Consider the following 11829-nt stretch of genomic DNA (forward strand, 5'->3'; position numbering starts at 1 on the left):
ACGCCATTTCGGCTTCATTCTAGTGCTGTCACTATCAAATATTTTTAACTCTTTGACTGCCAAAAACATTAAATAACGTTTAGTAAAATCCTAGGGAGTAGTGCCAAAGACGTTAAAAGACGTTTGTTTCAAAACAGAGGTGAAACTAACCATTTTCTATTGTTGATTACTGAAAAACAGAATAAGGTAGAAACAAACTTTTTTTTCTGATGAAAGATGAGAGTCCAATCATTAATTTGGTAGTATGTGTGTTTCCATAGTCCAAACACATAATTGTCTGTGGACCTTGAAAGATCAGTCAAAATGCTTAAATCGGCTGGCACCCACGGCATCCCTTTTCTGAAAACGTCTGTCAGTCAAAGAGTTAGAAACGATTTGGTCAGTTTGAAAATATGACGGACTGACGAAGACAGAAGGGTGTCCAGGGTGCTGACGAATGACGCACCAGCAAAATTGTGTCAATTGCCACACCACTGATTATTTCCCTGAGTAAAAATATCAAGAAATCTTTTGGTATTTATTTACAAAACATCACTTTGATGAAAATGTATTGCCCTCGCTCTTGATTTATTTCCAGTGAGTCCAGACAAAGAATTATCTGCCTTTTATCTTTGTTTGCCTTCACTGCAGGATGGCTCATCAATAGTTGGCGGTTACAGCGGCGTTTGTGTTTGACAAGCCACAAATCATTAAATCATATCAATGATGTTGTGACAGCAAGGGCTTTGTCACAAACAGAGCATTGAGTATTTGATGTACTATTTGTGAATTTGGCAGAAAGTATACAATAAGGTATTTTCTTCTCTACTGAAAGAAAATGATCAGAGTCAATTACTGTGTCGTGGTTTTCATGGATCTCATTTAGGCTTCTTCATCTGCCACATCGGTGTTTCTCTATAAGCTGTGGTTTTACATATCAGTCCATTAATTGATGGGTAAAGGTTTTGGTTGATTATGTAGAATTGATTGTTAATTTATGTGTGTCATCAAGCAAAATTGAGGACACTGCTTGGCTGGATGACCAGTATGAGTGAAAGGCCAGATGTGTGAACGTTGTGTAAATTGTATGCACCCAGAATGTCCACCAGTCAAGGAGTGCTTGTAGGTCCATGTTTTCATGTGCCCATTGACATTTTTCCGATTTCATTATATTTCTCTCACACCTTTCAAGATTTTCGATCCACACCTCATCCTCCTCTAACTCCGTCTTAGGTGACGTGTCCTTCTCTCTGATGGCTTGTTTCTAGTCCGACCACTACTCTGCCTCCAGGTAGAGCAGGTCTCGGGGGGGGGCAGGGATCAAGGAACGTGTCGCACGCTGACGCGTCAACCAAGATCTTTCAGTCAGCAGGATTTGATGTTCAGTATAAACTGGTCACCAGCTGCAGATTTATCAGTTTTGCTTCTCTCAACTTGATATTTTGGCTACCCTACTGCATACAGCGGAAGTCGGCCAAGCGTGGAACGATTCAGTTGATTCAGATGGTGAATGGGTTTGCGCCTCAAAACTAAAATAGCTATCTGATATCACATTTTGTGAGATTTTGTGCAGCTCAATCAAGTTTGCCTCAAAACGGCACATTTTCACAAAATAATTTACATTTATTTTATTTCTTAAATGTTTATTTTTTTCCCAGGAGAGCTCAGTATTGTTCATTCGATTTGACATCATCATTGCTCTCCTTTTTTTTTAAAAAAAACAAATAAATTAAAAAAATTTAATAAATGTTTTTTTTTTTTTATATATATATATATATATTTTAAAATATATATACATATACATATTTCTTAAACTTTGAAAGTGCCACAACACTGTAACACTGTGGGTGGTAGGTGGTGTCTGGTTAGTGCTGGATTTCACTTTGTTTTTTCTCTCTTTTTTTTTTTTCTCATCCTTCCTCTGGTCTCCTGACAAACTTCAGGACTCTGGCGGGACTAAAGTATCGTGTTAAGGTGAAGGCTCTGGGATTTATAACAGGTTTCAGTTGAATTAGCTCTTTGACTGCCAACCATTTTCAGAAAAGAGAACATGTGGGTGACAGCTGATTTAGAGCATTTTGACTGATCTTTCAAGGTCCACAGAAAATGTTCGTGTTTGGACTATGGAAACACGGATCCTACCAAATGAAAGATTGAACTCATCTTTCATCAGAAAAAAATAAGTTTGTTTCTACCTTATTCAGATTTTCAGTAATCAACAATAGAAAATAGGTTAGTTTCACCCAAATTCTCTGTTTTGGACCAAAATATGTAGAAATCAAGCTTTTTGTAAAACAATATTATTTCATGCACTCTAGTGAATTTGACACTTTTTTTCCATGAATGATGCCACAAACACCTAAACAGTACTTTACTTCTATAAAACACTACCACCAACAATGAAAAAGTGCTTTTTGATAGCAAAATAACAGTTTATTTACATTCAACAGTGTAACAATTTGACAAAACAATTTGGCAAACTATTTACGATTTACAAATGTGTGCAACTGTGCATGTGTGGTGTGTGTATGTGTTACTATTTACAATTGTGTGGATGTTTCAACTACACAATTTGTCTTTTTGTGTGGTATATTGTGTAACACTCCCCTTCGTGCAAGGGGACGCAGCAGGATTTGCACCACAGATTCGTTTCACTGCGATTGCCCCTTCGAGTGCAGACTCTACACTTTCTTGCCGGCCTTTTTTTCCAGCAGTGTGTGTTTGGCCATGTTGCCATCAAGTCTACTCTCAGATCATGATACGGTGACCTGGTGTTACGTCTGGCTTCCTCATACCTCTCAGTTCCCATACCTGTAACAACTCTTCCTCCTCCTAGTCTTGTGGTAACAGCCACCCTCTCACCACCTGCCGGATAAACTCCAAAAAGTGTTGGCACTTCCCAGGAATTTTTGTTTTGTGCAGGATATATGGATTGAACATGCATATTTGAAATAGATAGGCAACACATTTTTTGTGCCATTTCAAAGTTTTCCGCGTGAATGGGTGGGAAGAGATGTTCTGATCCATCTTATCTACTCCATTCATGGTGGCATTGTAGTCCAGAACACACACTGGTTTCTGGAAAGGCAGTCTTTTTTTTTCTGTGCCTTACGCCACACATCCACCGTCCGCATTTCATCTTTGTGAAAAGTAATTAAGAAATTGGAGTGCAAAAAATGTTTTTGAAGTTCGTCTGTGATGAAGAGTTGCAGGAAGTCGGCTGGCAGGGTCTACTTCAGCTCTGCTGCGGCACCCCTTGGTCCTGGTTTTGCAGTAAAGGGGAATGTGGTTGGCTGCCAGCCCGTTTCATGCCAGCCAGAATTTATGGGATCTGCAAATATACATTTCAATATCATATATTATTTATTTTAGATCAGTGTGATGCAATATACATATACATATATACATATATATATATATATATATATATACACATAGATAGATAGATAGATAAATAGATAGAGATGTTTACCTTTTTTCTTGGATCCACTGGTTGATGTACATTCTGTAAATTATAGAAGACATTTACCATCAAATATTTTATTAGTGCTGTGTTGGAGAATCTTTTTTTTTTTTATTACCTTTATTCTGCTCACTGTGAGAAGCTGTGTGAGAAGCGTCACTTTGAGCCCTACGAGCTACAGCTGAAAGAAATATATACAATTACAATAATATCGAAAGACTGTTTTCTTTTGTTGTTGCAGTGTATTTTTTTTTTTTTTTACCTCTCTTTGTCGTAGAAACCGCAGTGGGACGTCGCTGTGAGCACGATCCACGATCTATGAATTATACATTCATCACGTTACACACGCTGCTAGCACCTCGCCGGAAAAGTTACACAAGTTAGATTGCTAGCAATCTCATAGCAAGTTTGTGCTTACCTTCACAGTCTTCTGAGGATGAAAGACTGCCCGAATCAGTGTCTTCTCCGTGATCAGACTGTACCCATTCCTCCGATGAATATGCATTGGACTCAGGGTACTCTTCACTGGTCGATGCTTTTCCTCTTTGAAAATAATGCTCAACCGTGAGTTGCTTGCAACCGGTCGCCATTTTCGCTTCTTCAGCCATTTTCCCCTCAACACCCCACAAAGCTCCACCTCTCACTTCTTCTACTACTGACTCCTACCTGATCTTGTCCAAAAAGAGTCATCGCTGCCATCTAGTGGCCATAAATAGTCTTTATACTAACTCGATCTGCTTGATACTATGAGCACAGCTGGCCAAGGCTTTTCTCCACCCGTTTCCATTAAAAAACATAGCTAACGTCTTTTAACGTTTTTGGCGGCACTCATTTGGATTTTACTAAACGTTATAAAACGTTTTTGGCAGAGCGTTAAAGAGCACAAACTCACACGCACGCATAAAAAAAGGAGAGAAAGAAAGAAAGAGAGAGAGAGAGGGAGCGATGATGATGACGTTGACTCGGGAAGCAGGTGTGCTAGTGGACGGAAACATCTAAAACCTGCAGGACTCTGGACCTCGAGGACCAGAATTGGTGAACCCTTATTTAGAGTGTTTCCCCTCCACACCCCACAACGCTCCACCTCTCACTTCTTCTACTACTGACTCCTACCTGATCTTGTCCAAAAAGAGTCATCGCTGCCATCTAGTGGCCATAAATAGTCATTATACTAACTCGATCTGCTTGATACTATGAGCACAGCTGGCCAAGGCTTTTCTCCACCCGTTTCCATTAAAAAACATAGTTAACGTCTTTTAACGTTTTTGGCGGCACTCATTTGGATTTTACTAAACGTTATAAAACGTTTTTGGCAGAGAGTTAAAGAGCACAAACTCACACGCACACATAAAAAAAGGAGAGAAAGAAAGAGAGAGAGAGAGGGGGAGCGATGATGATGACGTTGACTCGGGAAGCAGGTGTGCTAGTGGACGGAAACATCTAAAACCTGCAGGACTCTGGACCTCGAGGACCAGAATTGGTGAACCCTTATTTAGAGTGTTCAATTGACCTGCCGTGCATGTCTATGAAACGTGGGAGGAAAAACCGGAGTACCTGTACAAAACCCACACAGGCATGGGGAGAACATGCAAACTCCACCCAGGAAGGCCGAAGCCCAGACTCGATCCCACATCCTCTGCACTGAACTTCTTATTTTCAGTTATCTAAAAGGAGTACAACTTTTTTTTCATGCGCAAAGGGTGTCCGAGCATGCATTAAATACTAGCTTCATAGTGATACATTCATTTTTGGTGTCTTAATGTTGGCCCAAGTGTCTTCGAAAAAGGCCACTGTGTTATAATGACAGTTTTGAAGGCAAATGGAGTCCATTCAAGTTTCAATCTTGCACTCTGTTCTCCCACCCAGATTGGCCTGCTTGCTTTTCCTCGTTTTTTTCCTCCCTCACTCACCCCCCTTTCTGTGTTTCTCCATAATCCTTGGAGGCAGTGCTGACAGCAGAGGTATGATAGAGGAGAGCCTGCTAGAGCAGGGAGGGAAATGATCTGCTAATGGTACACTCTCCCCCAAAGGACACCTGCTTACACTCTACTACCCTGCTGCGCACTTAGTTGCTATGTGTGTGTGAAGAGAGTGTTTGTTTGTACAAGCAGCACTCTCATCTTTTAGTACCGTATATCTTTTTTCAATCAGCGGCCCTCTGTTCTCCGTAACATCATGTTTCCATTCAACCGGAAGCATCCCACATCACTTTCTATTTCTATGAAACCTGCTTTTACAAATCCAGGTCGACGCAACTTGTTCAGGGCTCATAAAATGATGCAAGGTTTGATTAAAATAATCTGAATTTGATTATTCAACCCAAGGCGACACCAAAGCACAAAGCAATTAATAACCATTCCACACAGTGGGCTTGTTGGCCGACTCCCTGTTTTGTGGATAATAAACAATCAGCTAAATTGATTACTCATTTATTCTTATTTCAAACACTCACACATTTTACCTCATAGTCATTTCTGGAAATCCCTTCTGTCCTTTTGGACCAAACTTGCTAAGTGAGCCTAGTGCAGAGTGTCATTGTTATGGCTTGCGAGAATCATTAGTGCTTTCCGTTTCGCTCCCACAGCAACAACTTCTGAGTTCAAACCTAAACTTAATTTGGAAAATGATAATATGCATCAGGGATCCCAAATGACAACTATTCCATGAGCACTCCCAAGGTAATCTAATATTTATCTGCATAATCATGAAATCAAATCCATTAAAGTAATAAATCTTTTAATGTGATCACATAACTGTAACTAGATGACTTGAGGAACCAATGAGGGGAAGTAAACAGCTTTAATTGGTGTCTTGGTCTCTGACAGAAGGTCATGTGATATGGCCCTGACACCAAGCATAGCCAAAAAAATTGAACCACTGCCTATTTTCATTCATCAAATTTAACATTCTATTGCCCAAATTCAATATTCAATTGCACATAGTCAATCAAGGAAGGTTACATTTCTTGCTTGCTTATGCTAACAAGCATTGGATCTCGTTTAAAGCAACAAACTGTACTGTACACTTTTTTTGTGTGCTGCAATTGGTAGGTAGTGATGAAGGGCCTTAATTAGTGTAGTCAAGGTGGCCTTTAGAGCTTGTGTCTTGGAGATGTTAACGACTACGCCGGATGCAGGAAAACGAATATTTTTGCAACAATTTAAAAATGTCCACCATAACTAAAAAATATTTCCATGCCATTAACTGATCAAATAAGACCGTTAGCTTTCATGTATTCGTTTTTTTTGATTGGTAAATGTGTGCCTCACTCCTCTGTAGGACTGTGTGTTAAAACAAATTACTTTGGTCCAGTCGTAAAGCAAACATCCTGCTGGGAATGGGCTAATAAGATCCGGTCAGTTGGATACTACAAAAGTCCAAACAATATGTGTCCTTAAAGAGATAGCGATGCAGGACACCGTCGTAAAAAAAAAAAACATTTGGGAGCTTCATCTGACTTAAAGCCTTATGGGGGTCCAGTAAGGTTGCCATGGAAACACCATTTTCTTTTTGAACCAGATACCTACGACCATATTTGGAGTATTGAGTGGGACAGTCCGGGCGACCTGACCTCAAGTGAGCTTTATAAAGAAGGTCCTTATCTTGATTGAGTTTGAATTGCTATATTATATTGGCCTGTCTCTTGAGTTTTCAGGGCTTGATTTTGACAATTGTGCGCTGGAAGTTCTCTTTATTCAAGGAGCAGTTTCCACTGAGTTTCTTCGTGATCATCGCCTAGCTGCTTTCTAATCTGGGAACAATGATTGGCCCTTTTGATCTTGTTGGCACAGCCATGCCATACGACTTGGAAATGCCGGCAGACGGAGGAAAAACGCTACACGCAGATTTTGCGTTCGGCCTGCATGCAACGTGAATGAACGGGCATCCATTTACAGAATGAACACCGGTGTGTAACCCCGCCCACACTCCCAGAAGTAGGTCACCGCAATGAAGAACACCTGACAACAATTCAACACCCGCACTTGTTCTTAAATTGACATAGTTACAACACAGTGCATCATATCTTTAAAACCAGGGCTGTGATTTTTCCGGTAATTCGCGGAATTCCGCTTTTTTTTTTACCCCCCCCCCCCAAAAAAAAATATCCGATTTTTTTTTATTTATTTTTTTGTAGTAGTAGTTCATTGTGTATGCACATGACTCCGACAGATAACATCTTCTGCTATAACAAAGACATTTGTGGTATGCTCTAATATGAGTTACTTTTCATTTGGTCATGATACAATTATTTGTTCATGAAATTTGAACTCTTCAACATTATTTATGTGTTAACTTAGTAATCACATTAGTTAGATATGATGATATTCTCAGTGATAGTTTTTAAAAGCAAAGGCAGTCCAATGTTTTTGAATGTGACTGATTTTGAGTTGACTAAAACTGCCATTTTATATGGGATAGTTCAATATACATTGAAAATTTATGCTGTTGTTTTGTCTATTTCTTTGTCATGTGAGTGCATTGAAAGTACTTAAAAACACGGAAAACCCATGAGCTCCTTGTCCCCCCACCAGGGCACTGCCCTGGACCTAGCTGGGTGCCAGCGGCCCCCAGACCCCCGGCTAAATTTTCAGATAATTTCACTTTGGTCAAATCACATCCCTGTTAAAACACACAATTCAATTTTCTATCAATACAAACATTTAAATACCAAACAGGTTTAGTAAAAAAACATCTGCCACCATTCCATCTGCAGGACAATAATGAATTATTATTTTGCCATCACCAAGTACAGCTCGAAACAAAATTATATTTAATGTCAATATGCTTGCACCGTTTACGACATACTGGGTTCTTTGAGAGAGAATAGCATCATGATCATCTTCAGAAATTGTGACAGGTGGATACTCAAATCTATTGTCCATTCCAGAAAGTAAACGTACAAGATAAAGACTTTCTTGTGTAGTAACTGACAACGCAATCATTTTCAGCTTCACACGTGGATAAAGCTACAGCGGGCTGTTTCTTAGATTTCCAGGAAATAATAGCTCCACTTTCAGACAAGCTGACTTTTCCCTTTAATTTTCATGTTTTCTGTGACACTTTCCAGCTTTAACAGGTCATCATAATTACAGTGACCCGATATTTCATGCCATGTTTGGACACCATAACACACATTGCACTCATCTATACCACTTTGAATGGTACTAGTCCGTCTTTTGTGTTTATTTCAAAAATCATACCATTTTTGTGGATGAGTCGGTTCTGTCCCTCCTTGAAGATGACTCTGGCCCCTTGCGCTGTTGCCTCAATGTCTCTCCTGCGTTACGCAACGCTGTGATGGTCGTATCTGCACAAATAATCATAACTCTCGTTCACGTTTTTTTTTTTGAAGGAATGTCAGCTCAGTAAACAAATAACGCGTGGCCTTCCTTTACCGGTGTAATGGTCGCGCAGGATCTGCATCGCTTTTCTGCCATCAACTGCGGCTTCCCTCATCACAAGTGACAAACTTTTGTCATCCAACAACTGAATTAGAACTGCGTACGCCGCCTAATTTTTACTGGCGTCATTTTCAGCATCATCGGAGTCGGTATCCGGAGCGTCACTCAAAATAGTGGTCTTGAGGTCTAGCAGACGCTCATGTGCCAGGAACTTTGTTATCAACAGTTCGCCGTCAAAACATAAACGGCATTCAAACTCTTCCCCGTACCTACTACTGGGCTCGTAACCTGTTGGCGCAGCCATGCCATAGGACTTGTTAATGCCGATAAATGGAGGGAAAACACGACAACTACACGCAGCTTTTACAAATCACTTTCGGATTCGACGTATGAGTGCACCCAAACTTCCGGTGCGGCGAGACTTCAGCGGAGCGCACTGTTAATGTGATATAAAACTCTTAAGCCTAAATCTTTAACCCAGTGAAAAAGAACATGAGTCGCTCCTTGCTTTGACACTTTGTCTATCCGAATTTTAAAACTACTAATTAGATCACCGATAATTTTAACGGCTTGAGCTCTGGTAAATATTGTCATTGCTTATAATTATTATTACACGTAAATACAAGCCGTTTGAGTAGCTACTAAAGCTGTGTTTGTTTATTTTTATTTTTTTTTAATGTAAATGTAAATTATATATTGTAGCTAATCTCCCGGGACTACTGGAGTCCACACAGTACCCCCGTCCCCACTACCAGTCAGATGGTAAGGTTGGGGTGTTGGATCTTTCAGATGGAACCTGCCAACTGTTCATAACTTGTTCATTTTCCGTTTTTATTTTTATTTTTTATTTTTTATTTTAATTATACGTTATTGGATAAGAATATATACAAAGTTATTGTGCTTCCTACTCCTTTTGATCATGTAAATTATGACATTGATTAATTATTTTATTTCTTTATTATTATTTTTTTACTTATATTTGGTAATGTGCTAATATGTTCAATAAATCAACCGGCCAACAAAAAACAAAAAAAATTGTACTCAAGTAAGAGTAGCGTTACTTCAAAATAATATTACTCAAGTAAAAGTAAAAAGTAGTCATAAAAAAGTATTCGCTGAAAAGAATACTCAAGTACTGAGTAACTTATTGAACATAAAGTATAATTTATTTTTTAAAAACAATGTCATCAGACAAAAACATAAAATTATGTACAAATTCTGGAATCTTCAAATCATAAATTAAAATTTCAAAAAAATATATGTTTTGAGATCGAACAACAGTGCAAGCAGACACGGTGGCAGCAAAATCACCAGTACGTAACTTTTCAGTTGACTCTTTCGGGTTCTCATCATGCCTGCCAGTCCACAACCAGGGCCGCATTTCCTGTATACTAGCAATGTGTTTGCGGAATTGCTCCCATACACTCAGTCAAACGGAGCGCTTACGTGAAAATACGGTAAATCTAAAGTATGAATGGGGGCGGCGGGTTACGATTCTAGCGTAGCCCAATATAGCGGAGGAAAAGTAGCGTTTCATCTTCACACATCTACTCAAGTAAAAGTAAAAAGTATTGTGGTAAAACTACTCTTGGAAGTAATTTTTTTTTTCAAAAAGTAAACCTTGGAACATTTTGATCAAATAGATTTTTCATTTTAAACGTTTTTTTTGGGCAAGGCACAATAAGCAACCGATTCAAGACTCATGTACAGAGCTTTGGGAATTTATCAAACGGTACAATCTAAACATCCGGCTTAATGAACTGCTTTAAATGCACACCCTTTCATTTTCACATTTGACTGAGTCCAGGCAGAGTTACCAGAAATGCCATTCAGAGTGGCGGTATTTCACTTTGTGGAATATCAAGTAAAAGGAGAGCACAGCATGCGCACTATTCCTTCAGCCAAATATAACATTATTGCAGTCCCTCATGATGTATGATAGAAGTCAATGCCAACTCCCTTCCATCATGCACCTTTTTTTCCAGGCTAATTCAGCCGATTGTTTTAGATCCTGACATGAAAGAGCTGTCCATTATCTCGTCGGACAGAACTTTCTCGCCGCTAAAACATCCCAGTTGAATTCACGATTGTAACTTTGAAACACTTATTCTGTTTGTTCCTGTCACCAGGGACCTTGCTTGTTATTTTTGGAGGGTGCCGGTAATTAAGAGTCAGGCGTGTTTGTTTGTTTGTTTTTAACACCACGGCAGATTTGTGTTTACATCAAAGTGGCACAATTAATGGATCAATATGAAGTGGAGAAACGGGGAGCACTTCAGTCAGTTTATCTTGGAGGTAAATGCAAGTGGATGTGCACAAGGTAGATACAATAAAGTAGGATTACTTATGCAAATTGCCTGATTAAGCTGCAAGGTAAACAGGAAACAAATATTGTATGTAGTCGCTTTATTTACGAGGATGAAATATTCAATATGCTCATGGATGCTTACAGTGTGTGCTTCATTAAACCATCTTTTTTTTTTTTTTTTTTTTACTGATGTGGTTTGTGGGGCAAAATGTGTTACTGAATATTGTTCAAATGAACCATCAAAATGACGTCCACTTGCTCTATAATATAGACTGGACAAAAGTACACATTTCCAATTCAATCAGCAACCAAAAAAGATTGTGGGAGAGTCAACGAAAAGGTGGTAATAATTGAGTTTTGTATGCGTTTTATGATCATGAATGCGTATGAGGCTGTGTCCCGACTGGCATGCCAAAGCATATCGTCTCGATGCCATGGAGACAGCCTCGGCTGGCCCAACTGTTGTTATTGTAATTCTGTTTTACAAATGGCAACAGATGGACAGATATATATTTATATAATGAACAAATTATAACAGCCTGACAAATTAAGTGAAATTGGAAACTTGCCCACGGCACATCTGACTATCTCACACCACACTAAGTTGCCACGGCCCCCTGGCCGGGCATCACCGCGGTACCCCAAAAAATAATAAAAAACTTAACCACCACCCTGTG

The 11829-nt window shown here is 39.3% G+C and overlaps 1 protein-coding gene across 1 annotated transcript; it reads right to left on the reverse strand.

Annotated features, from left to right (window-relative positions):
- Positions 1 to 2469: 2469 nt before the first annotated feature.
- Positions 2470 to 4373, reverse strand: LOC144037535 (uncharacterized). Its single transcript, XM_077549084.1, has 5 exons — positions 3861 to 4373; positions 3705 to 3758; positions 3561 to 3623; positions 3452 to 3484; positions 2470 to 3310 (listed from the first exon to the last, which is right to left on the reverse strand). The coding sequence occupies exons 1-5, from the start codon at positions 4048 to 4050 to the stop codon at positions 3210 to 3212; spliced, it is 441 nt and encodes a 146-aa protein (XP_077405210.1). The 5' UTR covers positions 4051 to 4373; the 3' UTR covers positions 2470 to 3209.
- Positions 4374 to 11829: the final 7456 nt, after the last annotated feature.

This window comes from Vanacampus margaritifer, chromosome 17, assembly GCF_051991255.1.
Source record: "Vanacampus margaritifer isolate UIUO_Vmar chromosome 17, RoL_Vmar_1.0, whole genome shotgun sequence".
NCBI lineage: Eukaryota > Metazoa > Chordata > Actinopteri > Syngnathiformes > Syngnathidae > Vanacampus > Vanacampus margaritifer.